Here is a 26,823-nt window from a genome sequence, read left to right as displayed (position 1 = left end):
TGGCAGCTTAAAAAAAAAAAACACAAATCTGGATGAAACGCATTTTATTTTTATTTTTTTATGGATCCAATTGTGTTATGTAACTGCTATTTATCTTCTTTATCTAAGTATCTACTGGACAGGAATTAAAAATCAAACCTTATGAGATATTCTGGGTCTAGATCAGCCAGTATAATGTAATACCAGGGGCACCCAAAATTTTTCCTCAGCAGGCCAAAATGAATGCACATTAGAGAGTCGATGGACAAACCTAATGACAGTTTACACATAAAAAAGTTCTTCTTCAATGAAATGTATCACTAAATAGACTTTAAATATTACCAAATACACAGACATGGTCTCCTTCTCATTTTTTCATCAAGAACTGAATCAAAATAGATTATTCTTAAAATCTCAGAGCCCTTTTGCGGGCCAAATCAGACCTCCAGGAGGGCCAAATTTGACCATTAATACATCAAATGAAAGGCCCAACCAGGATATCAACTGAATTCATATCATTGAACTGATAACCAACCCAGCAAATTGTCCTGTACTGGTGCCGATATCCAATACCAGTATCACATCGATGCATTCCTAGAATCATTCCAATATGAACTTAATTTTGCATTTTCAAGAAAGAAAAAAAAAACATTTTTAAGGTACAACCAAATTTGTGTTAAAAGACAAAGAATTATCTTTTAAAAAATATAGTAGAATAAGCCTATTAACATAACTCACAAAATGGAATCACAAATTAATCTTTATAATTTGTGCATTGCTGTCAAGATGTAAAGAACTTAAATTTTTTTGTGTGTGTAAATTGAAATTTAATTGAAAAAATATTATGTCACAACAATTTTTAATAATTTTTGTGGCATACAAAGTCAAAATATAGCAATTTTGAACGATCCTGTAATTTTCCTCTGAAAACCAAACATTGCAGTCAAGATTCCCATATAAAACAGTAATGTAGCCTATTTTCGATCAAATTCAAGTAATCCCATATAATTTGCACACGCAAAAGTTAAGAAAGAAGAAAAACTTGAATCAAAATAGTAAAGTAAATAAATTATGCACAATCTAGACTTTAAACTCTTATGCCAAACTAAAGTCAAATTTGGAACTAATGGGATTGCATATTTTGTACATTTGCCACACGATTATATCTCCGTAATAAGGTCCAGTTAACACCACTGAAGTTTGAAACGCTAACAGGGCGCAAATTGAGCCCAATAATCGCATGCCATTATAGCCCAAGGCCTGTGTCAACAAGCATCACACTGTACGACATCTTAGAAATACTTTTACTGCAACCCAATTCCAGATGTACACTAACCTGACAGCAACTTTTTTTTTTTACTTTAAGCCATCTAAAATAAGTTTAAAGCTGACATGCGGGTTATTATTGATGCATAACATTTCGTAACAACTCTACGTCCTATAAAAGATCTTTTAACAAGTACATAGTTATTCTTTGCCAATACACATGACATGCCTATATAACAGGTAACAGCAAAGGAATGTACAAATATAGTGGCATGAAAATCATGGTGACACAAAGGAGGGTCAGTGACGTCTCTAAATGGGGTACAAGGAGTCCACAACTTCGTAACCGAACATAACGTATCCATTCTGTAGCCCTGCAGTGCTAATAAGCTAGCACTCGAATATTAGTTAGAAGCAAACGCATCTACGGCATTAGTGAAAATCAGGTAGTCGGAAAAAAATATGATGCATGGAGAACAACCACTTGAGAGAGAAAAAATTAGGCGGAGACTTGGCTCAAGGTCCGACCAAACGAAGCCTGTGCGCGGGTAAAGCTAGCCAAGTGCGCTTTCATCCGAATAACCCGAGTAAAATGGCGAAAATGAGAAGATTTAAGCACGATCTTACCCTCTAGAAGCCTGGAAATAAGCGAGTCCACGTCCAACTCCCCCTCCGCCATTTCTGTAGCGTATAGCTGTGCCCGCCGCCGCAGTGTGGAGCAGGCAGAGCAGGAGCAGCCAGGCACCGCCTCACAGCACCAACGACCGCACGCAGACACGCAGCGAGCCCACTGAGGCCACGCCCACTGACGTACAGCACCCCATAGGTCACGCCCACTAACGCTCCACGTTTACTGTGAGTGGAATTTATAAACTGTCCAGTGAACGTTAAACAGAAGTGGAAGAACAAGAGCTAATTATCAGTTCTTCTCTCCATCGAAACGGTATTGCGTAACCCGAAACTATCCACAGTATGGCATTTAACGCAGAGGTGGGTAGAGTATCCACAAATTATAGTCCTACTCAAGTAGAGTAACGTTACTTAATATTTAAAATTATATTACTGGAGTAGAAGTACAAAGTTGTAGTCTGAGAAATGACTTAAGAAAGAGTAAAACATTTGGATAAGAGTAACTGTAAGTATGCAACGTCTGATTTATAATGTGATGTTAATGTAATTTGAAGGACAAAACATTAACTAATGCACAAGACCTAGTATTTTCAAAGGATAAAAACAAAAAATTGAGAAAAAGTACATTAAATCTAAAGGAGTGGTGCAAGAAACACAAATGTTCAAATAATTTCATAATGTCAACATATAGCTTTTGTCACTTGTAGACTTACAGTGGAAAGAGTAACCCAAATTTTAACTTGAGTAATATTTCTATTGAAGTAAGAGCTCTCTTACTTAAGTAGGAGTAAAGGTATGCTGAAAAATACTCTGAAATCTTTAAAAAGTTACATAAATGTAAGTAAATGTAACTGAGTACTACCCACCTCTGCTTTTATTCAACTACATCTGTATTACAGGTCCATTGCTCAAAAATACATTGAAAACATGCATTCTTACAGTGAGTGACAGAGAACATCTACTATTTCTATTCCCTGCGACATTCGAAATGCATGATTCTGCAAAAAAAGTACATACATTGTAGCTCACCATGATTTGTATCATGATGATAACTTTTGAGCAATAAAAGCATATGAATATTTAATGCAATATTCTGTAACCTTGCAGACAAGTCAACATAATCTCATTGAAGACAAGCAGGTGGCATACCCTCCTCCATAAAAGTTACACAGTGCACCTTTAAAAATACTTCACATTTTATAAACACAAGTAGCCGAGATAGACTCTATGGAGTTACAAAAATATTTGTAGTGTCAACTCTGTGACTACTACAGATGTAATCGTTTCCTGGGTCAGATCTGTCAAAGTTTTCTTATTTGTCAACATCTCATCTACTATTTTTTAACTCATGTGTCAGCAGAGGTGGAGGAATTGTGTAGGCCTTGAAAGACATCTGGACTAGACCATAAACTTGAATAGGACCAAACCAAGACTACATCTGCATTACATTACATTCAATCCAGGACCAAGCAGGCTACTACTTTAAAGAGTACGCATTACATTTCTATGGGATATGAATTGGTAACACATAACATATTTAGGTCACCATGTTACCTTTTATTGTCTTCAAAAGTCTATATTCATATAGTTTCAGTTTTTGATGCTCTGAATCAGTCCCCCTTCAGTGTCCTATCACAACATAACTCTGATTAAACTACTGCACATCATATCAGGTTTGTGAAGTTGTAGTGTATTGTTTTGCATCCTGCTTTTGTATATTTACAAAAATGGCCTCATGCATGGGTTGCGTTGACATGTGGGTTGAGCAATGTACAGGATACTGCTAACCATAAAGAGGGATTGAATGGGGCCTGGAAGAGATCGCTAGATTACTCACATTAACAGGCATGGATGACTTCTAAAACCTCTTCAGACATGTTTTTGTTGAGGGAATAACAACTTTATAACATGGTAGAAAGTTTAAGAAAGTTAATTTTGCATAATACCCATTTTTTATTACACTTAACCTATTTTGTCACTGCTGCTAATATGAACTAATAAATATACCAGTGAACAGTTAAAATGAAGGTTAAGTAGGTCTATGTAACCTGTTACAGCTTTAAAATATAGTACTATACAATGAGTAATTAATATTTTATTGTTTGGCGCCATCTGCTGACCATACAATGGTAATATTATCCAAATGTGCTTTTGTTATTATTATTGCAAGGTGAGTGGAATTCTCCCTGTGTTACTGTGGCTACAGTCGTTATTCTGTTTCCTCGTCTCAGTAAGGAGGTTGTGGGTTAGACTCCTGATCTCTCTGAGTGGAGTGTGCGTGTTTTCCCTGTGTTACTATGGCAGAGTGGTTATCCTGTTTCCACATTTTAGTAAGGAGATTGTGCGTTAAATTCCTGATTTTGCTCTGTGCAGTGTGTATGTCCACCCAGTGTTACTGAGGCAGAGGGGTTATCCTGTCTCCTTCTCTAATTTAAAAAGTTGGTTAAAGTCAGTTAAAGATGCAGTATGTATGTAACGTTTCTGGTTGGGGCTGCACCATTTGCTCATCTTCATGGGAGGCCTATCTGATATGTAAAACTTCAAGACAAGGAAGGGACTGGACATATGAATGTACGTAGTATCATATCTGATCTAAATTAGATTACATTAAAGTCTGGGCAAATAGACCCAGATATATTTATATTTTCTGAAACGTGGCTTTCAAATAAAATAATTGATAAGGAAATCAATGCTGAAAATTATAAAGTTTTTCGTTGTGACAGGCAATCTAAAGGAAGTGGTGTTGCCATTTATGTCAAAGGTCTCTTGTTTGTGGACCGTGTTATTCTCCTGCTCAAAGCCTAAATGTTTTATTCATGATGCTTTCTAAACTGGAAAATGCTAATAATAAATAAAATTATTTAAAAAAAATATATATATAATAATTATTATAATAATAATGGGTGATATAAATATTAACTGGCTGGAGAAATAGTCCAAAACTTTGAAAGACCTACACAGTGGCCTAATTCTCACACAATTAATTTCTATTCCAACTAGACCTGACCCTAGAAATTTGTAATCTTAACAAAAAAAACAAACCAAGGCCAAGGGTGTTTTTCCACTTGATTTTAGTGACCACTGTTGAACTGGATGTAACTGAAATATAAAAGTTGAAAAAGACGCATCCGTCTATAAAGGTGAGAAGATCATATAAACATTTCAATGAGCAGGTGGATATCGGGTTAACCTCAGCATTCCCTGACTCTGATATGACCTTAAACTTTTTTATTAATACATTTAATGAAATTGTAGACCTACATGCACCTAAAATAAACATTTGAATGAAAAACTGTAACACTGCTTGGTTCAACTCAGAACTTGCAAGAAATGCTGCATGGAAAACTGCACACACATAAAGATTTGGATTTGATATTTTTTCTCAAAAAGAGAAATAAATGTTTAGATGCAGTTAGAAAGACAAAAACGTCTTACTTCATGTCTGCACTGGTAGAAGGTGACGGAAATCCAGCAAAGTTCTGGAGGACAGAACTGAATAATTCTGAATATTATTAGATTCAGCTATTGTAAACTCTAAAGACGAAATATGTGATTCTTTCCATAGGCATTTTATCCCTCCATGTGATGTTTTGGATAATAATGATGATCCTTCTGATCTTGATTATGTTGAATCTGAATCTCAGGCAGATAACACTCACATTTTTTCTTCAAGACCTTTCACTTACCGGTACATGGATATCTTAAATGCACTCCACTCCACTTCTATTATTAGCTGCCCCATATTTAATTATATTTATTTCATTTTATTTCATTTATCAATTCAACTGGCAGTTGTAACAGAATTATGGAAAACTGCAATTGTTTTGCATTTTCATAAAGGTGGGACAACTAAAAATGTAAATCATTTCCGGTCAATATCTAAATAACCTCGTCTTGCAAAAGTTTTAGAAAAGTTAGTTGCAAATCAAGTTACAATTGATCTAAATAAATGCTCCATTTTGAAGTCTTATCAGTCAGTAAGGGCATGCTGGCACTGCAACCACAAAACTTTTAAATTACATTTTCACAGCCCTTGATGATAAACAAAATTGTGTAGCTCTGTTTATTGATTTGACTAAAGCTTTTGATTCAACGGATCATGCAGTCCTCTTGAAGTATATTGGATTTTACAATGCTATATTTAATAGGTTCCAAAAAAATGTTCTTTCAAACTGAACCCAGGCAGTAGCCGATTAGATTTTCAAATTGTAAGTAGTATTTTTATTAATTACATTGGTTACAATTTAAGAGAAAGCCACATACATTTATATGCAGATGTTGCTGTTTTGTGCTGATCAGGCGTTTTTAAAACTGCAACATGATTTTAATAAAATCCAAAATTTTCTCATAAATCTGTCATTGAATACAAATAAAACTAAGTATATATATTTCTAAAAAAAAAACTAAAAAAAAACATAATGTGCAAGCTACAAATCTTTACAAGCTAAATGGTACATCAATTCAAAGAGTCAGCTTTTATAACTATCTTGGATCTTGGCTTGACAAAAACTTAGCCTTTAAAAACATATCTCATAATTATGTAGCAGTTTAAAATCAAAATTATCATTTTACTACAGAAAAAAATTATTATATCTCAATAAATTACAGAAAAGAAATAGCGCACCTTCCTCTTCGTACTGGATTATGAGTATGTGGTGTACATGCAGACTTCAGCCTCTGCTTTGAAACAGCTGGATCCACTCTTTCACTTTGCCCTTTGTTTTATTACAGGTGATGGATTTGAAACCTATCACTGTATTCTCTATGAAAAAGTGGGTTAGTCATAACTGTCTATTAGAAGAGAACAGCACTGTATGAAATTTATGAGAGACTACTTCAAAAACTGACAGAATGCCTCATGTGCATGCTAATCATTGATACTGGAACATTTAACACCTGATGACATGATTGCATATATATATATATATATATATATATATATATATATATATATATATATATATATATATATATATATATATATATATATATATATATACCCTAAGACTGTGTGAGAACCGTAAGGAAGGAGGCCGAGGACTAGTGAGTGTGAGAGCCACAGTCCAGGCCGAAACATCCAAGATCCAGAAGTACATCAAGGACAAGGCCCCAACAGATGACGTGCTCAGCGAATGTCAGCGAATGACAGTGGAGTGCAGAGGAAGAGGTGCTAGAGGAACCATTATGGAAGGATCAGCCCCTGCACGGGATGTACCACTGGAACATAACTGAAGCGGCTGATATCAAGAAATCCTACCAATGGCTTGGCACAGAGGCACTCATCCTGGCTGCACAGGAGCAGGCCTTGAGCACCCGAGCGACAGAGACCCAGATCTACCATACCAGACATGACCCAAGGTGTAGCCTGTTCAAAGAGGCCCCTGAGATAATCTAGCACATAACTGCAGGGTGTAAGATGCTGGCAGGGAAAGCATATATGGAGTGGCATAATCAAGTGGCGGGCATAGTGTACAGAAACATCTGTGCAGAGTATGGACTGGAAACCCCAAGATCAAGGTGGGAAACACCTCCAAAGGTAGTGGAGAATGATCGAGCCAAGATCCTGTGGGACTTCCAGATACAGACTGACAGAATGGTGATGGTGAACCAATTGGACATTGTGATGGTGGATAAACAACAGAGCAAAGCCGTTGTGGTGGACATCGCAGTACCAAGTAATGGGAACATCAGGAAAAAGGAACATGAGAAACTAGAGGAATACCAGGGGCTCAGGGCTGGAGAAAGCCTGGAAGGTGAAGGTATCAGTGGTGCCCGTGGTCATAGGAGCACTTGGGGCATTGAAGGAGTGGCTACAGTAGGAAGGAGATTTTTTTATATACATATAAATTTCCTGTGGCAGGTGCAGTTCTACACGGCCGTCATTGAGTCCACCTTCCTCCATCATGGTGTAGTATTTTGGGGCTACAGGAACAGCACAGACTACAGCTCCTCTGCTGAGGAGGTGATTGGTTGCAGTCTCTCATCTCTCCAGGACCTGTACATCTCCAGAACTCAGGGGTGAGCATGTCTATCACGGCTAACCTTCTCACTCCGGACGTGAAGTATTTGAGCCACTCCCCTTGGGCCGAAGGCTACAGAGCCTCTTGCCACAAGAACTGTTTCTTCCCCTCTGCTGTTGGACTCAAGAATACTCTATAACACCTGTCACTTTATAACACCAGTTACTGTTTTTTTTTCTTCTTCTTCTTTTTCTCCTTATTTTAATGCATTCCCTCTTTTTGATTTTACTTGATCAAAGTTTGCACCTTAATTCATGGTTTAATGTTACACCATAAGGCCAAAGCAAGTTCCTGGTTGTGAATTTTGTTCACTGACAATGGCAATAAAACTAATTCTAAAACACGTGTATTCTCAATGCAAGGGGGCTCCCCTTCACACGGATCAAGTTGGTCTGTTGGTGTTACCTGTGGCCTGCTTGCCTATATAGATAGGTTAAATGCCATGTCTCCATGGCAATTAGGTAGCATACCCCCCAGTAGAAATGTTAACTACAAACTTGTAAATCTTTTCAAAGGCCGTAACCATTACTTCCTCTTCCTCCGCGGTCATAGAAGATATATTCCTAGTTTGGGAACCTTATAGCTTGTTGATGCAACCACACCAAATAAAAAGTGAAAGAACAACATAGCTCCCAGAGGAAGTGGTGAAACTAAGCTAAAACCAGTGAAAAGAGGAGACAGGAGCCGAGTAAACTTCCAGGCAATGACTCAGGGCCGGAGCGCTCTCTCCCCCTCCCCGCTCACCGCTTCTCTCTAGTTCGGCTTTTCAAGTGCGTCATCTGGGTATTTCCGCACTGTTTGCACCGCAGTGGGTGGAGGGTGGAGGTAGGCTTTGAAACTGCAGAGCCCGAACAGGACAGGCAGAGTCAAAGCAGCGAAATAGCATAGGAAAACACAGTACTGCGCACTTCAGAATAAAAGCATGTTTTAAAACAGACGGTGGTTCAAAAGGGCTTAGGCTACTGCTTGTTAATCTTGTAAAAATAATAGTAGATAAAATCCATCACCCAAGCTGAAGTCACTGAGGTGGTTGGAAAGCTCCTCCGTTGCAAGTCTCCAGGGTTGGATGAAACCCATCCTGTGTATCTTAAGTCTCTGGATATTGTGGAGCTGTCTTGGCTGACACGTCTTTGCAACATCGCGTGGGGGTCATGGACAGTACCGCTCGACTGGAGGTCCCTCTGTTTAAAACCACTTAGCGTTCCGGGCCATCGCCTTTACGTTACAATTTTACAGCAATGTACGTGTATTTCTGCGTCACCCACACAAACAATCTACACATCAAATGAAAGCTTCGGCATTCATCTTTCTGAATATGTAAACCATTTACACCTCTAATCACCACAGTGCTGACAGGAAAGCCGTTTTTACAGAGAAGTCAGAAATGTAGATTTGCACTTCATTTACCATTGAGCGCTCTGGTTCTGTCAAACATCAACATATTCACACAAAGTTGGCCTCATTCGTTCCGTAAAGGTCCAGAGAATATAATCCAGTCAAGAAATTATGTCCACAAAGGAAGTTAGAGCCTCCATGTCCAATCTGCTGCAGGAAAGTGAAATCTGTTCCGTCACTTCTCTGCATTTCTTTTGTCAGTTTCAGGCATAATAAACTTCTGTCAGCGCCAACTTTATTCCTCAGCGCAAAACAAACTTGTTAGCTTGTGATTGACACCAAAGTTGGTCCGATCCTCCAACCTTCGGGTTGCGGGACCAAAGCTCTAACCACTGAGCCACTGCTGCAAAATGACTGTCTCACTGTACAATCATGTACAGTGTGTTCTTAGTTTCCAGTGTGTTTGTTTACATTTTGAAGTGTGTGTGTGTTTGTTGATTGTTTGCAGTGTGTGGTTTGTAAATATATATTTATTTTGACCCATAGCACTTGTTTTGACTGTATTTTATATACAAATATACATTTTATATTGTGTTTTGATATGATATATAAATGTACAGTAATAGAGCAGCTGGGTGTGCAGATACAGATTCCTCTCAGTGTGAGTTTTCAGTAGAGCCTCACTGATGTCTGTGGGTTGAAACATTCAAAAGTTATTGCACTTTTTCCAAACGTTCTCCAAATGTCTTCATTCAGATAGGTTTGGAGAGGCCTCATTTTTATAGGTATTGACCTCAAATTTGAAATGTAAGTGGTCAACAATCTTGTCAGTTGAGGTATGGTGTATTTTTGTCCCCAGCTACCTACTGGAGCTTTATACACCTTCATTTTCACAATTTTTTTTTGGCGAGGATGAGAAATTTTTTTTTTATGTGTGTTCCAAAGTGTATAAATGCCCAGCAGACAAACTTACAGTGATTCTGACGCCTGTGGGTAAAACTATAGGGTGTTACCTTTACAAAGACCCCAAACTAGTGCATTTACTACTGAGGGTTCAATAATGGTGATTACTTTAATTTGGAGAGGTCAGAACAAAGGCAATTTCACCAAAATCACCCGGAATGCTAAGGGGTTTTTAAGAAGGGAGACCGGAGGGTGTGTTCCACTTGCAAGGGAATCACTCTCCTCAGCCTTCCCGGTAAGGGTACTGGAGAGGAAAATCCATTGGGTCCTCGCGGGTTCATGTGAGTTTGCCCAGCGAGTCCACATGTGATGTGTGGATCTGCAGAAGGCATTTGACCACATGGTGCCCTTTAGGTGGTGCTCTGGGAGCATGTGGTCTGGGGCCCTTTACTAAGGATGTCCGGTCCCTGTATGACCAGAGCAGGAGCTGTGTTCACATTACCGGCAGTAGGTCAGACCTGTTCCCAGTGTATATTGGACTACGCTAGGATGCCTCCAGTATGCCTTCCTAGGGAGGTTTTCCGGGCATGTCCCACCAGGAGGAGGCCCAGGGAAAGACCCAGGACATGCTGGAGGGAGTGTCTCTCGGCTGGCCTGGCGGCTGGCCTGGCGGCTGGCCTGGCGGCTGGCCTGGCGGCTGGCCTGGCGGCTGGCCTGGCGGCTGGCCTGGCGGCTGGCCTGGCGGCTGGCCTGGCGGCTGGCCTGGCGGCTGGCCTGGCGGCTGGCCTGGCGGCTGGCCTGGAAACGCCTTGGGGTCCCATCGGAGGAGCTGGAGGACGTGTCTGGGATGGGAGAAGTCTGTGAGTACCTGCTTAAACTGCTGCCCCCGCGTCCTGGCCCCAGATGGCTGAAGAAAATGGCATCACGGAGGCTGAAAAGCTATGTGCTAACTAATATCCATAACGCAGTTGTTTCAAATCCAAAAAAACACGTTTAAAAGGCAAGATTTAACGAAATGTTTTAGTAACTTGGCGGTTTATAAAGTATAATAAAATAAAATCACAGGTCTTGTGGTTATTAGTTACCACATAGCAGATTTGCCATAAGCAAGCTTGCAAACTTTACTTATTTTTTTACAGAAAGTCTATGGGAAAAATGAATGAGACTCATACAACTCATACGCTAGGCTATCTGACATGATTTCATAGGGTGACATGTCGTTCATAGTATCTGGATTTTACCCATCCTTCAAACAATGCAGCTCAGCCTAACTTGCAGAAGTCTGGAAATCAAACCCAAAATCTTGTTGTGATATATTATGTCACTATTTTATTTACTGTTTATTTTTTATAGATACAATAATTTCATTTGTATTATAATACAAAAACACAAGTGCAAAGTGGAATGCCAAATAGTACTCTATTGAAAAGTTGCCAAACTTGGCATTGCAAATCATCAGAACTGTGTACTGAACCGTCTTAAACTTATGTGCCTTTTTATACTGTTCAATACTATTACTTTTCACTGTACTACTTTGCAGACCAAATAAACCGGGTATAGCCGCAGTCAACTTCTCCAACTTTACACAGGACGCAGTGGGGCGGACCCAAGAGGCGACGCCACAGACAGCGCACAACTCTGTCAAGAAACTTTTCAGCTATCCCCGTCGTGTTTTTAGTGCCATATCTCCACCAAAAACAGCTAATAACCACCCCGACACTGGTCCGGACGAAGGGGGGAGCCATGGCGGGTATGTACAGCCCCATTACGCGTATCTATAATCTCTTTTTGTCGCTAAAACGTCTAAATAGTTTGTATGCGAATGGTAGCGAGTTGTTTTGCGCTCAAGGGAAAGCCCCGCTAACACAGAGGAGTGGAGGAAGCTGCTAGCGATAGCAAATGGAGACTTGACTGGAGGAGAATTCATATTGCGCTGAGCCAGTTCGACTACATTTGGGAGATGTTAAGCCAACAAAATGTCGTCTCGGTTTAAAGTGGTAGTATTAAGAGTTGGAGCTCCACCAAGCTCACCTGAGGAGGACCATGTGTACAACCGCCCCAGTGCAGATCACACTGACGGAAATTAATTGACATCTCTAAGAATTAAGTATTTAAAACTGAATTGGGTCTTTAGCAACGGTTTGATTTAATATTTTAAAAAGTTTAAATGTGTGCTTAGCGTTGTTATACAGAATTTGAAAACACGCAAAGGCTACATTCTCTAATCTGTTCAATTATAATTAAAAGACTTGTGGACAAAACTATTTCAAAAGAAAGATTTGGGCAGACATAGTTTTGGCCACATCCGAAATTTTGTTTAGCCCTTTAGCAACAACATAAGACAAGGGGAATAAGTAGTTTTAGAAACGTGTTATAGTTAATAACATTTTGCCCACAGATGGATGTTTTTGTGTTTTTTTTAATTCAGAGCAGTACAAAGCTATTTAAGCTATAGGTCTACTATACCTTCTGTGCTGTTTTTTCCACCACCGACTTGACTTGGAGACGCCTGGAATGCTTCATGGAAATTTGTAATCCAGCTTGCATTATATTCAATAGCAGGTCATTGCTCAAAAATACCTTGAAAAACAGGCATTCTTACCTGTCTACAGATTTCACTTGTAACACCAGTTTCATGCCATACTGTGGAACATTCCAAGTAGGCAGAGCATTAACAGCTCCATGGAGACAAGCAGTGGCAAACTCCCCACCAGTGAAGTTACACAGAGCACCTTTAATATCTCGTTAATTTGAATTCTCAATGTACTTTCTTAGCCGAGCACATTAGATAATACAAAAAACAGTGAGGTACAGTTTTTTTTATAGTAACTCTTTAAGTACATTTCCCGTCTGTAATGATTAAGCAGAGAAATGTCAACAATGTCGGACTGCTGTGACATGGGATCTACAATGTTTTACACATTTATTCCCTTGACTATGACATTATAACATACACTGTAGACTATAACTTGTTTGTTTAAAATTCTCTGGTGGCCGGCTTTGTCAACACTACAAGTTCGTGAATCATGGGCTTTGTTTATTATGCAGATTAACCACGCGATCTGGGGCTAGCATCATTTCAAGTGTTAAAATATATTGTAGCTAAATGAAACCTGTAATCCTTACACAATTATGCACTTTATATCAGATTACAAGTTCAGTAAAGGATAGATGTAATGCAGCTATATTACTTTTTCTTTTAAAATTACCTGGTATACGGTTTTGTAAACAGTACAATTTCATTAATAATGGGATTTGTTTCTAATGCACATTATCCATTTATTTATTTCATAGTATTCAAGATAGTAGGACGTGGTATTGAGGTACTATCACATAATTTTGTGATGGTGTCATGGCATTTTGATATGGTATTACATAATTCCATATTAGTATCGTGTTGAAATGTGATACTTCTGATTTTTATTTAAATAAAGATTTTGCAATTTTACGTAGCCATACTCTGTAGTTTTATCTGTCAAAATAAACTATAGTTTGTTTGGTTCACATTGCAGCATTGCAAGATAAAAAAACCCAAAACTATTGCCTTAATACATTTATCAAAGAAAATCAGATAGGCCTACTAAACAAAACCAAATAGAAATTTTTGCAAATATTGCTGGGACATAAAAAGGACAAAATTTGGACCTTTCTGGTGTGATCAAGACTTGACTTGAAAAGCGTTTTTTCAATTTAACTATACAGTAGCAAAATAATGTTAAAGATGGAGGCTTTTGGATTTTGAATGTTTTGTATGATGAAAATGCTACCAACTGGCTTGTTGACTAAATTGTAGGCCTATTGTATAAATGTCTGTATTTAATAGGGCTGAAACTAATCAGATAAATCACAACAACCAACTAATTAATTATTTAACTAAACCACATCTAAATTAATAATGGAATAATAGTTTTACTCAGACTTCAAAACATGCCATGTTCCGAAGAAAATACATTTTATGACAGTACAGTTTGTGTTGTTCTATTAAGTATACTTGGTGTCTTTGTAGCTTCAGCTGGGTCAAAGATTTTCACATGCCTTTTGCAGTCTAACTACTATAGTAAAAGAAAAATAATATTATATATTATTTAATTATTAAATATTGCCACACTAGTTGTGATGATTCTCAGTTGCACAAAATAATAATAAAAAAAATTGTAATCAGACTTGACTTTCCAGGATTAAAAACTTGATCAAGACTGGATATTGCTAATCTTGTACACAACAGCCTTTGTTTGGATTGGTTCACACCATGCTAGTCCTGCCCTGAAATAAAATCTGTAAAGAATTACCAGGCTATTTTCTCAAAGTTTCTCTAGTCATCATCTAGCGATAGACATATTCCAACTTGGAAAGCAGAATTTAGCTTTTTTCTTAGTTCCTTTACTTTCATCCGATCTACCCTGCTGAATCTCTCCATTCAAACCTCTACAGTCCTGCTCAAAAGCCTTGAAACGTGACACCGCCTGATCCGTTGCCATTTAAAAGCAGCCCAGCACAGATACTGCAGATACGCTAAAGGCTAGCTTTTGTTTTGCCCCTTGTGCTCTGTTGCTTTTGAAAATTTTATGATACTTGATTATGCGTTTGCCGGGAAGGGCTTGTAAGCTCCGTACCCTTTGACCTCCTTGGACGCGGCGTGGTCTGGTACATTTCCACACAATGCTAGCTACACCACAACTATGTGCTGAGCAAGTTTGGGGCTGTGTCATCGACCCCAATGACATGAAAAGTTGGGCCACTGGTTGTAAATAAAGCAGAATGTAATGAGCTGCAGATCTTATCTACTATTGTTGATGAACCAAATGCAAAAGTGTTGAAAATAATCAGGCCTAGGTTTAACATCTGTTTTTTACTGGCCCTTGGTGATTACTTTCATCCAATTTGAAAAAGAATCTAAACAGATTTTTTAAAAATAAAGTAGAAAGAGGCGTGTGTTTCCATGTCGTCACTGAGAATGTCTACGTGTCTGCATAGAAATTGAAAATGGTATATGGATTACTAGCCTACACTGTAGGCTAATTATGTGGTTCATTGCATAATTGCGCACAATAACCATGTAATTACTCTGCTTACAGTAAAATCCTACAATCAGTGGTAAAGTATAGTACTACTTTTATAGTATAGTACTTTTTTAATTAGTTTTAAACACCTGAAATGTTTGTTGGTTTTATGAGAAATTTAAAGGTGCACTATGCAACTTTTCTGGTCGGTGGGTTGCCACCAGATTGTCTCTATGGAAACGTTCTTGAATATCACACATTATGCTCAAAAAATAACGTGGAAAAACATGTATTCTTACAGTCAGTAAGGTTGCCTTTCCACAGATCTGTCACTTGTCATGGTAGCGTCACTTGTTTTCATAGTAATAGATATGCTTAATGTGATATTATGCAACATTCCAAGCAACATTGTCTAGGGCTGTAGGCATTTAGTCGACTAATAATTTTATTTACATTATAAGGATTTATATGAGACAGAAGCAGAAAGATTTGGTATTTATATATAAAAAGGCAGATTAATTGATTCATAAATGTAATCTGTTTTCTAGGACTTTTTTCTGCATAAGTAGTTGTTTTTGCATGAACTCCCATGCAGGTGTAGTCTTGTGAGTGCAGTTTGTGTCAGATATACTTAATTGTTTTGACAGCTTTTGCCCCTTTTTTAGTTGACTAACTGATCAGCAAGACATGTCTTTAGTCGGCCAAGAATTTCTTTAGCTGACTAAAACCCCAGTGTTATCTTAGTGGGGACAAGCAGGTGTCAGACCCTCTACCACAAATGTTACATCTTTAATATCACAATTTTAATTTACATAAGTGTTGTTACAATCACGACATTTCAAATTTGATTTCAATACTAAGAAATTGTCTCTATAATCAATTCTGATTCCAATACCACTTTACACTACACTTTCTTTTGACAATAGAATGTAATTTTCAACATTAAATCATAGTACTTTTATATGACTCTATGGTCTTATATCTACATAATCCCTCAGTCATCCAGATAGGTTCCATAGTGGTCCATGGGTGTATACTAGTCTATGTGGTCTTACACTTGTTCTAATACAGCTCAAGATTGTTTTAAAGCTATTCAGGGAAAGTTAATTTCTGTCCTGTGAATATGGCTTTTTTTAGTCTCGATACCTGCTGAAATGAGTATCTAGTTTTGTTACTAGTTTTAGTATTGATTAGTATCTGATTTTTATTTATTATATATTTTTGTCTTTCTCTCCACAGGCGTATATCCTTGGGGCTTGAGCACAGTCAATCCAGGCAAGTCGTTTTTCCCATAAAAGTCATTATAAATGAGTAACCAGCCCTAGTTTTTAAGAGCAAACAATTGAACTCTCTTACTGATGTCTCCTCACTTATCAAAAGCAAACAGCACTACCTAACCATGATTTCACAATGTTGACACCCACTTTTATCATCTCCCAAAGTACGTGATGACATTTCTTGAACAAAATATTTTCTTAAAGGACTACTTTTTTGGCATATTTTGCAGTCCAACAGTCCAGACCCTACATAGAGATCATTGAGCAGCCCAAGCAGAGAGGCATGCGATTCAGGTACAAGTGCGAGGGACGGTCTGCTGGCAGCATCCCTGGAGAGAAGAGCAATGATACCACCAAGACGCACCCCGCCATCAAGGTATTGTCTTGTGTTAAAGAGGGAGTATTTTTATGTTTAACTATAAGATTTTGTCCAATGCTTAGCCTTAAAGCCTAAGCCTATGCTCCGACTTCTCCATAAGTATACAAAAGCAGGATACAAAATGGCACAGAAAAATTTAACAAACCTGATGCAAATTTCATTAGCAGAATGCACGCTGTTTCATTAGTGGGATGCACGCTGATTGAATGTGATAGTGCTCTGAAGGGTCAAGAGAGTTAAAAACGAAAGTGAAATTTATTAAATGTGTTTTTGGCAAATATAGCATTTTCATTTCAAAACAATAAATGGTAACATGGTGATGTAAATATGTTATGCGCTAGAAGTTAATTCCCCAGAAGTAAAATACCCCCTCTTTAAAGGGGCACTGTGCAACTTTAATGGAGGGTCTGCTTGCTTCTATGGAGATGCTATTGCTTTGTCTGGAATGTTCTAAAGCATGGCAACTTATAGATCTCCATGGAGAGGAACAGGTGATGCCATCAGGTTAAGTTACAGGTTAGATCTGTGGAGAGGAATAAGAGGGGTATGTTTGTTAAGCGATTTTTGAGCAATATAAACACATGCAATAGTATTAAGATAGAGATGTTTAATGCTACACTGCAGAACATTACAAGCAAAGCAATAACATTTCCATAAATCAAGGCAAAGGTAACTATGTCAAAAGAAAAAAAAAAAAAACAGGTTAATTTAGGACAAAATTAATAAAATGATGATTCAAAGATAACTTTTAAACAATTTGATTAGAAAAACAAATTACAACTGTAAATCTGTAAATGTCAAATGCATTACCTAAGGATTTTTGTAATACAAGTATTATTTTTCATGTGATGAAAATATAAGACAGTATGGTATAATTTTGTGCTCTATTGTGCCCTAGTGAGAATGGAATTGAGATTTTCAGACATATTCACCTACATTTAGCTTTGTGATTTATGTTTTAACATGAATCAAATTATGTTGCCTAAATTTGCATGTGTCAAAGCAAAAGAATGGTTAAGCAACAACAATGAGTAGTAATCTCACAGTGAAAACTAGCTGTGTTCAATGTACAGAACTAGTGTAATAGTGATGTTGATTTGTCAGTGAAAATTTGGTGACGCATTAGCTTAAATAAATTGTGCCAAAACCCACAACCAGTTATTCTAGCATAACTGGTTCCTGACCTATACTGTTAGCAGATTATAAAGCACCAAATACATATTGTTATTTGATCTGCTCTGGTTGTATCCTAAGCTTGATTTGGCATCAGTGCCATTAAGTTATATGCATACATAAAATGAAAATGCCTTGATGTTACACCTGTCTTTACCAGAAAATGTTGTCAATCAAATCAACAATTATGTAACATTTGGGCTGGGCAATATATATATATATGTCAGCCGATACAGTTTTATCTATATCTTTATCAGCCGATATTGATATTCAATACCTATATTTTTTTGTCACTACCCCATCTTGTGTGACCATGCATCAACCCTGATTGTCCTCAGTGCATCAGATTTGCCTTTTTGAACAGACTCGTAACAAACAATGGAAATAGAAGCTGTATGTTTACACAAACAAATTATTATCCCATTTTGTTGTTATTGTAATAAAAGTGAAAAGTTAATATGTGACCTTTACTTCAACTTAAGGTACATTTATGGGCTTTCCTATGAATTAAAAAATTTATATATTGGCATCAGCCACAGCAGCTGGTCAGATCTTGCATATCAGCTCAAAAAAATCCATATCATTCCATCCCTATAATTTTTCCCTTGTTATGGTGTGTTCACATGTCAGAGACGTCCAGTTTACATTCAAAGTCTATGGTGGATGCATGTCTTGGGCGTCCTGCGTTTTTGTGACGCTCTTCAAGCGTCAGAGCGGTGTGAATCTGGCGTTGACGTGGCGCGTCTTGAGCGTCCAGGCGTCAGACGCTCAAGACGCTCATCCAAAAATTGAAAAAGCTGATCTTTTTGGCGTTCGACGCGCAGCATCAACCAATCAGAGATACGCTCCAGTGACAAAGCGATGTCATTATTCGGAAGATCGGGGAGCCACACACATGGAGAATGGAGGACAGCCGTGTGATTTCCGTTTGCCAGCGCCCTCTACTTTATAATGTGACGTTGGCAGATTATAGAGACCGGGACACAAAGGACCTTGCCTGGAGAATGATCAGTGAGGAGCTTGGTGTGTCTGGTAAGTTATCACAACTTTGGAGCTGTAAAATATTTGCCCCCCTTCGGGCTAGCCCGTGCTAGCATTATTAAGTTGCTGTTGTCGCTTGTTTGTAGCTGATTGAGTTTATGTATTTATTCAGTGGAGTTGAGTACAGTCAAAGACATTGGAAAATTATGTACATACAACCTGTCTGTTTCGTTCACTATGCTATGTTGTAATAATAAGAGTAGGAATTGAGTAATTTTAATTCAGTGTACAATAAAATATACAAAGCAAAAATATAACTGCTGTGGAATATTTCTTTATTATCATCATCACAGAACCAGTTGAGAATAACCTGCAAGAGGACTCCCACCTCCTAGATCAGTCTGCTGCTGCTTCTTTAGGGCAGGCTGGTCCTTCTGCTGCACCCACAGGTGTGTAAAGGCATTAAGTTGTAGTCAGGCTTTCATAACACTGAAGTTGCACATTGAAATTCACAACAACCTCATACAGTCTTCAATTTTCCTGTAATTTTCATCTGTACTGGTTGTTTTTAACTTATCTTTAAACGTCATTCTCATAACACTTTCTTTTTTGCAGGTCCACCATGGAGGAGAGTGAAGAAGAGGTCCCTGGAGTCGTTGCCCTCCAGCTTCAAGAGAACACTACTGGCGGCACTCCTCCTCCTGCTCAGTCCGAGGATGAGCACTTTTTGTTGTCTCTGCATTCTCTCTTGCAGAAGGTGCCACCTCATTGTATTAACTTTGACTTTGTAAAATTTTGTATTCAGATTATTATATGAAAACACTGCAGGTTGGAGCCTACTGTGTAGATTGAGGTGGCACCTTCTACAGGGGAGGAAACAGACCCTCCTTTCTCCTCTCCTTCATATGTTCCCTCACTTCCCATTCTCCTCCTCCAGACAAGGTCCTTTCCTAATAAATAAATAAATATGTGAATAGTTAAATTATCTTTTTTGTGTTAATATTTGTTATAAATATTGATTTTTCAATTTTGTAAATTTTTTAAACATAAAATATGTAAATATGATTATAAAACGTTTTTTTTAATATGTTTTATTAATTTCCCTATGTAACCTGGTAATTAGGGTCGATCTTGAATGTACATATTGTGATGAACCTGAAGCCACAGTCAGCAGCACAGTCCTTGCAGCTAGTACCTGCAAACAAGAAACAGCGCAAGAATATACAGTCTTAAAATATTGGTGGTATAATACTTGCTAAGTAAATAAATATAAGGAATCACAACCATAGACAATGTTAAGCTCTTTGTAGTTAAGTGGGTGGCTCCTGGAGCAAGTGATGAAACTCGCTAAACTCGGAACGCCTCTGTATTATATCATGGACCCAGACACGCCGCCGCCGAGCTGATCGCCTCCGTTGATGACTTTTATGCAATAAATACGCCAAAGACACTCTCAACCTGGTCTGCCATTGTACACATAAAAAACAGGAAAACACTTGCAGACCCGCGTCAGGAACGCTCTGGACGCACGTCCAGGAGGCATCTTCCCTTTAATGCAAAGCGTTAAAGTAGAGGTGTCCTGTGCGTCCTTCATGCCCCAGTGTGAACACACCATTAGAATGAGTTAAGTCATGGGTATAGGTTCTGTTTAGATCTGGTTTAGTCCTGAACAAAATTAAACTAAATATAGGTTTTATTTAGATCTGGTTTAGTTCTGGTGTAGAAATTACTAAGATTTTGTGATACTGGGTAAGTCAATTTTCCTATTTGGTTGTGTGAAAAGTTTGAGGACCTTATTGAGCATATTTTTAGTCTAATGGAAATCAGATAGGACTGCAGCCAAGTCAAAGACTAGTTTACACGTCACAAATAATATTTTAAATTTCATAAACCTGATCTATCTGTGTCTCCAGATATGAAATAAATTCTACTACTGATTTATTGACCCATTTATTTATGATTTGATGTTTTGGCTCTCAAGACAACTATCCATTCAGATAGCAGAATGAGCCTCATATGAGTCTCTTGGGTTGCCAGTTTCAGTGCTGAAATGTAGTTGGTTTAAACCTAAAAGGACTCTCTGCTTTGAATTGTCACTACCTAAACCCCAGCACCTACAGCCAATTGTTAATTGGTGCTAGTGCAGCCTCTGCAGCTCGGAGAATGAATTCCGGAGGTTCTGAGATTTCACATGAGGAATGGCCTACCCATATACCTAGAATGAGAAAAACCTGTTTGTGTTCTTTTATAAGTTAAAGCACTGGCAGGGTTTAGTTGTGATTGTAATACCTTTTTTATAAAATAGTAAGGGCCTGGTGGAAGGTCTGCCACCTGCTTGTCTCCATGGAGATGTTATTGCTTTGCTTGAAATGTTCCGCAGTATGGCACTTAACTTGTCTGTCCTACATTTATTCAATTATAGATAAATGTGTTCATTGCCATGCCATGGAAGATTCAAGCTTAAGTAATAGAATCTCCATGGAGATAAGCAGTTGGTGGATCATTCACCAGAAAAGTTACAACGTGCACCTCTCATTAAATTCATTATTTTAAATTTACAGTTTAAGTTTGGTTTTGGCAGCCATTGCTTTGGTTACACAGTTTACTTTCTACTCATCTCATCATCACCAGTAATTTGCCTTCTTTAATATCTTTCCCTTTCTTTGCAGGTGCACAACTACAGCGGTCCCCTGCGTGTCCGCATCTCCCTGGTGACCAAAAATCCCCCGCACAAGCCCCACCCCCATGAGCTTGTCGGGAAAGACTGCAAACATGGCTTCTATGAGGCTGACCTGCAGGAACGGAGGATACACAGGTGAGACGTTCAAATAGAGCAAGGAATAAAAGCCTCAGATTGTAGCAGGAATTCTAAGAGTGTAAGACCAGCAAGTCTTTGTTGCAGACTAGTTTGTGTTTCAATAGGAACTTTGATTTATTTCAAATGTATCCATAGGTTTCAGAAAAATAAAAAAGTAGGACTGATGCTACAGCAATTAACAATTTAAAACAAAATGTTGCATCAAAAAGGAATTTAAAACCCATGACTACAGTTAAGTTGTGGGATTTCAGCAGCACATTTCTTAAACTACCTAAAAGTCCCAACTCATATATACAGTCAAAGTCGCAAGTTGGACCCACGTTTTCATTTATGTTTCTTCTTTATTTCCATAATTATTTTCATTGTAGATTTTCACTGAAGGCATCAAAACTATAAATGGACCCATATGGAATGTAGCAAAAAAAAAAAAAAAAAAACCAGAAGGCCAAGGGTTTGCAGCTTTGTCAACATAGGGTAGATCCTCTAAAACCTTTATCTTCCATCATATATTTGTCTTCTATATGTATATAAAATGTAGAAAAAAAAATTGAATAAGGAGATGTGTCCAAACTTTTGACTGCTAGTGTATTTAGGGCAAAGTATTGGTATAAAAAAAATAAATAAATAATAATAATATTAATTGTCACCATTTTTAGAAGATATGACTCAATCTATAATAAAAAAGTATACCTAAATTCAAAGTACTTTTTTATCTTGATATGTCACATTTCATTGAAAAGAAAAATTATTTCATGGTTTGGTCATATTGTCAATAATTGTGAATAATCTTCAAATTGTTATGTTCCTACTCATAATAGTCATAATTCTAGCATTTGACTAGCCTGGGGCCCAGAATCCACTCTTCCCCAATACTTTGCAAAGTTGTGAATCTGGTCACAGGTGAATCTCACCAAGTTCATATTGAGAGGTAGATTAGCCAATCAGGGACATGTATTGTCTGTATCAAAACAAATAGGGCAGTTTACAAGTAAAAAAGAAAGGAAAAAAAAAACATCACAGGACTGAAAAACTTGGGTGTGGATTTCAAAGAGCGAAACACTAAACTCTATTAATCTGGGGGGAGAGAAATATTATTTTTTTGCATGTAGACTATGTCAGACTATAATTCAACAAATATTAACGTGTGATAGTCTGTGTCTCTAAGTCTATTGAGAGAAACACAGTGGCCTTAGTCTGTAGGGAGCTCATGATTGGAGGGAGGTGATGTGTTGACAAAGATATAAATAGACCACCGATACTGGGTTACTGGTAGTTTGCAGAGGAATAGAACATTAACAGCTTGAAATCTTTACATCTTTGGGAAGAGGGCTGAGGGTTTAGATTTAAAAAAAGGGAAAATGTTAAAATAGTCTATAAAGATTGTAGTTGACCATACCACGATACAACCATGATCAGATACTACTAAGACTAGGGAAGGACTAAACCAATTAAATCGTAACCCAGGTCCAAACCAGGTCTATATCGGATCTAAACCAGGTCAAAGCCAGGTGTATTGTACCAGGTCTCAACCAGGTCTGTTCAAGGCAAATCCATTAAACTAGCTCTAAACCAGGCCTGGACCAGGCCTGAACCAGGCCCAGATCTAAATCAGGTCCAAACCAGTTCTAAACCAGGTCCAATATACTAGGTTGAAACCAGGTCTTAACCAGGTTTAAGACAATTCTTTTCTATCAGGTTCAAACTGGCATTAAAGCGGGTCTAACCTGGGTGTAACCTGGGTCAAACCTGGGTAGAACCTGCGTCCAGACCGGGTCCAGACCGGGTCCAGACCGGGTCCAGACCGGGTCCAGACCGGGTCCAGACCGGGTCCATTATACTAGGTCTAAACCAGGTGTTAACCAGGTTTTAGACAATTCTTTTTTATCAAGTCCGAACTGGAAATAAACAAGGACTAAACTGGGTCTAAACTGGTCCTAAACTGCGTCTAAACTGAGTCTAAATTGAGTCTTAATCAGGTCTTAGTCAGGTCTAAACACAAGGTCTGCTGTATAAAATAAAAAGATAACTGTCAATGACCAAAATGTCATTGTCCTGCATTGTCTTCTCCAAAGTGGCTTAAAAGTGAAAAAGTTTTTCAAGGTCTCTCAAAGCAAAAGAAAGTTTAAATCTGTCAACTGAACAAATTGCTGCTCATCTGGACAAATTGCTGCTCATTCTTCAGTTCCGAACTGAAGAAGCGGCTTGGATTAGCAGCGAAACATCTTCACTCCAACAATTTGTCCAGTCACCAGATTTAAACTTTGTCTTTTGCTATGGATCAGACCTGGATGACTGAGGGCAAAGCTTCTTTTAGAATATATCTGCACTGAGGAAAGACAAATGTTACTTTATTAGCTTAAGCTACATGAATGTGCTGAGAGAGGAGTTGTTAAAATGTTCTGTGCCACAAAATAGGAGTGTCCGCTTTCTTCCAAAATGTAGTCAAACAGCATTTTAGCAGGAGCTCATGTAGGTCAATAGGTTATGAGCAACTACTGTATCACTTTAAGTAGAAGTAAAACCAGTCAACTAATAACTTAAAGGGCCCATATTACTGTATTTTCCGCACTATAAGGCACATCGGAATATAAGGCGCACCTTCAATGAATGGCCTATTTTAAAACAAATTTCATATATAGGGCGCACCGCATTATAAGGTGCATAGAATATAAACTACTGTAGTAGCTGGGGTTGTGTTATGCATCCACGAGATGGAGCTGCGCTAAAGGGAACGTCAACAAAACAGTCAGATAAGTCAGTCAAACTTTGTTAATAGAATAAAAAAAAACGTTCTGAAAATTTTGTTCACTCACAAGTTAATGCATTCACAATATAGTAACTCTCGAAATAGTGCAAAGCAATAACAATAACTCAACGTTGTTCAAACGTTAATGTCCATATTCACAATATCTCCCAACCTTGTTTAGTTGTAAACACGTGAAAGAAACACATAAAGCTCACTTTTTCAGTTCATTCCTCATTCACGAATCCGTCGAGTTCTTCCTCTTCAGTGTCTGAGTTGAACAGTTGGGCGAGCTCATTCAAAGTGCCTGATTCCGGATTTTCCCAGTCATTTATTCGATGCGTAAAATAAAAAAATACGGATGGATGTGTAAAATAGAAGTACCGTAAATTTCGGATTATAAGCCGCTACTTTTTTTCCACGCTTTGAACCCTGAGGCCTATACAGCAGTGCGGCTTATTTATGGAATTTTTACTGGATAACGGCCCCTGGGGGGCGCTCTCTAGCTGTAAACGTAAAAGTGAGACAGACGTGGGGAAAGATTCTGCTCTGAAGAATTCACTAGTTTTGAGTTTGAACGATCATTTTGCGCATCATGAAATGGATATGATGCAGTTTTAAGATAAAGAAGGAAATAGAGCAGGGGTCGGCAACCTGTAACACGCAAAGAGCCATTTGGACCCACTTTCCACGTAAATAAAACACTGGGAGCCGCAAATACTTTTTGACATCTAAAATGAAGATAACACTGTGTATAATAATAATATAACGGAATAATGTAGGTTTTATTTTCATGGACAAGCCTTCTACACGTGGCAGATAAATATGACAAAAACAACTTAAGTGTATTAAAAAAATACAACTCACCAAACCGCTGCATCATGCATTGTGCTGATTATGTGATTATGTCTACTTTGCTCCGCAGTTTCTTTAAAAAACAAACAAACAAACTCTAAAAGCATATCGTTTAATCCCAGGTGCTTATTCTCCATGTGCCAAAGCAGTTTTGAAGGTTTCATTGCCTTATTTGCTTTTCCCGTATGTTATGCAGAGCGGACTGTGCGTGAGAGTCACCTGCAGCGACAAACCCAGATTTTAAGTAGGCATTGTCTGTTAAATTTATCTTTCTTTTTCTTGGAGGTCGTAGTCTCCTCTTCTGGCTCCTCAGTTGTCCTTTTCCCCTTTGTTAAAAGCTCTCCAAACACTTTTGTTTTGGCTCATTTTCACTCGCTTGTGGCTCTACTTTTGGGCGACGTGTCTAATGTGTTATATGTGATACGTCATCGCGGAGACAAGAGCAGATAATAAACTTGCTACTACATCAAATAGATTTCTGTGGCGATTTCCAGCAGGATTTTCATGATACATCTACGGACGAGCTTATTAGTGTGTCATTAGGGACGGGCGAAAGTTGCTCCTGACCCCTGTGTGCACAGCGTCTGAAAATCAGGGCTCTTTACGCAGGACTGTGAGCTGTGTCTGTGTCTGAGACGTGAGCGGTGTTTGTTTTGAACATTGTTCCGCGAGTGTGACGCTTATTTTGAGCAACGAAAAATAAGAAAATATAATTTTATTTTAAGATCATAATAATCTTCCAATTTAAACTACAACAAAAAAGAGCTAACACAAATAAAATACACTTCAGCCAGGCAGAACCGCAGTATAAGGCTGAAAGAGGCGCATATGGCTCCGGAGCCGCGGGTTGCCGACCCCTGAAATAGAGCCACTGCACGTAAGCTCGACATCAATGAATCCAACTTGGTCAATGTAAAAAGACGACAAAAGTTTTCAGAGGAAATAAAAGCAGTTTTTTGTTTTGGTGCAGCTTTATTTTCTAAACCTGCAGATGTGTTCATCCCGCGTTGTTGTCATGTTGGTGCCAATTTTCATCCACAGTTTAAAAAAAAGCGTGTCGGTGCACTGTCTTTCTGTGTAAATATCTCATGTTACAATATGAAAACCTGCGGCTTATATTCAGTTGCGGCTTATATATGTACAAAATTGATTTTCTCTTCAAATTTAGCTGGTGCGGCTTATATTCAGGTGCGCTCTGTAGTCCGAAATTTACGGTAGTTGTGTGAAAAAATGCTGTAAATTCTGATACTTCGTTTAACATGATTTTTATGGCTAAAAAAGATGTGTCTAGGTCTAGGTATGGTATGGTATGCTTTTACTTGAAACAGGGACAGTGCACGACATTACATTGACCTTAAAAACCGGAAAGATGTATGGTGCCAGGTTATAGCATAAATACTAATTTCCACCTGTAGTCCCTGGACAGGCTGATGTTTAATAAAAATAAGTTTGGTGTAGATGGAT

General features: G+C 38.2%; 2 protein-coding genes across 2 annotated transcripts in view; one reads left to right on the top strand and one right to left on the bottom strand.

Moving 5' to 3' along the window:
• Positions 1–2,023, bottom strand: part of LOC117386344 (serine/threonine-protein phosphatase PP1-beta catalytic subunit-like) — a 40,265-nt gene extending 38,242 nt beyond the window's left edge. Inside the window, exon 1 of the mRNA XM_033983693.2 lies at positions 1,873–2,023. Coding sequence (XP_033839584.1) covers positions 1,873–1,924 — 52 coding nt within the window. The 5' untranslated portion in view covers positions 1,925–2,023. The remainder of the gene's footprint in view (positions 1–1,872) is intronic.
• A 9,724-nt stretch (positions 2,024–11,747) lies between these two features.
• rela (v-rel avian reticuloendotheliosis viral oncogene homolog A) overlaps positions 11,748–26,823 on the top strand; it is a 35,977-nt gene continuing 20,901 nt past the window's right edge. Inside the window, exons 1-4 of the mRNA XM_033983799.2 lie at positions 11,748–11,883; positions 16,373–16,408; positions 16,641–16,786; positions 21,613–21,758. Of these exons, the coding sequence (XP_033839690.1) occupies positions 11,877–11,883; positions 16,373–16,408; positions 16,641–16,786; positions 21,613–21,758 (335 nt within the window). The 5' untranslated portion in view covers positions 11,748–11,876. The remainder of the gene's footprint in view (positions 11,884–16,372; positions 16,409–16,640; positions 16,787–21,612; positions 21,759–26,823) is intronic.

The sequence above is a fragment of the Periophthalmus magnuspinnatus genome, chromosome 18 (assembly GCF_009829125.3).
Source record: "Periophthalmus magnuspinnatus isolate fPerMag1 chromosome 18, fPerMag1.2.pri, whole genome shotgun sequence".
NCBI lineage: Eukaryota > Metazoa > Chordata > Actinopteri > Gobiiformes > Gobiidae > Periophthalmus > Periophthalmus magnuspinnatus.
Note: the sequence above shows the minus strand (reverse complement) of the source record. Positions and strands in the feature narration are given on the sequence as shown.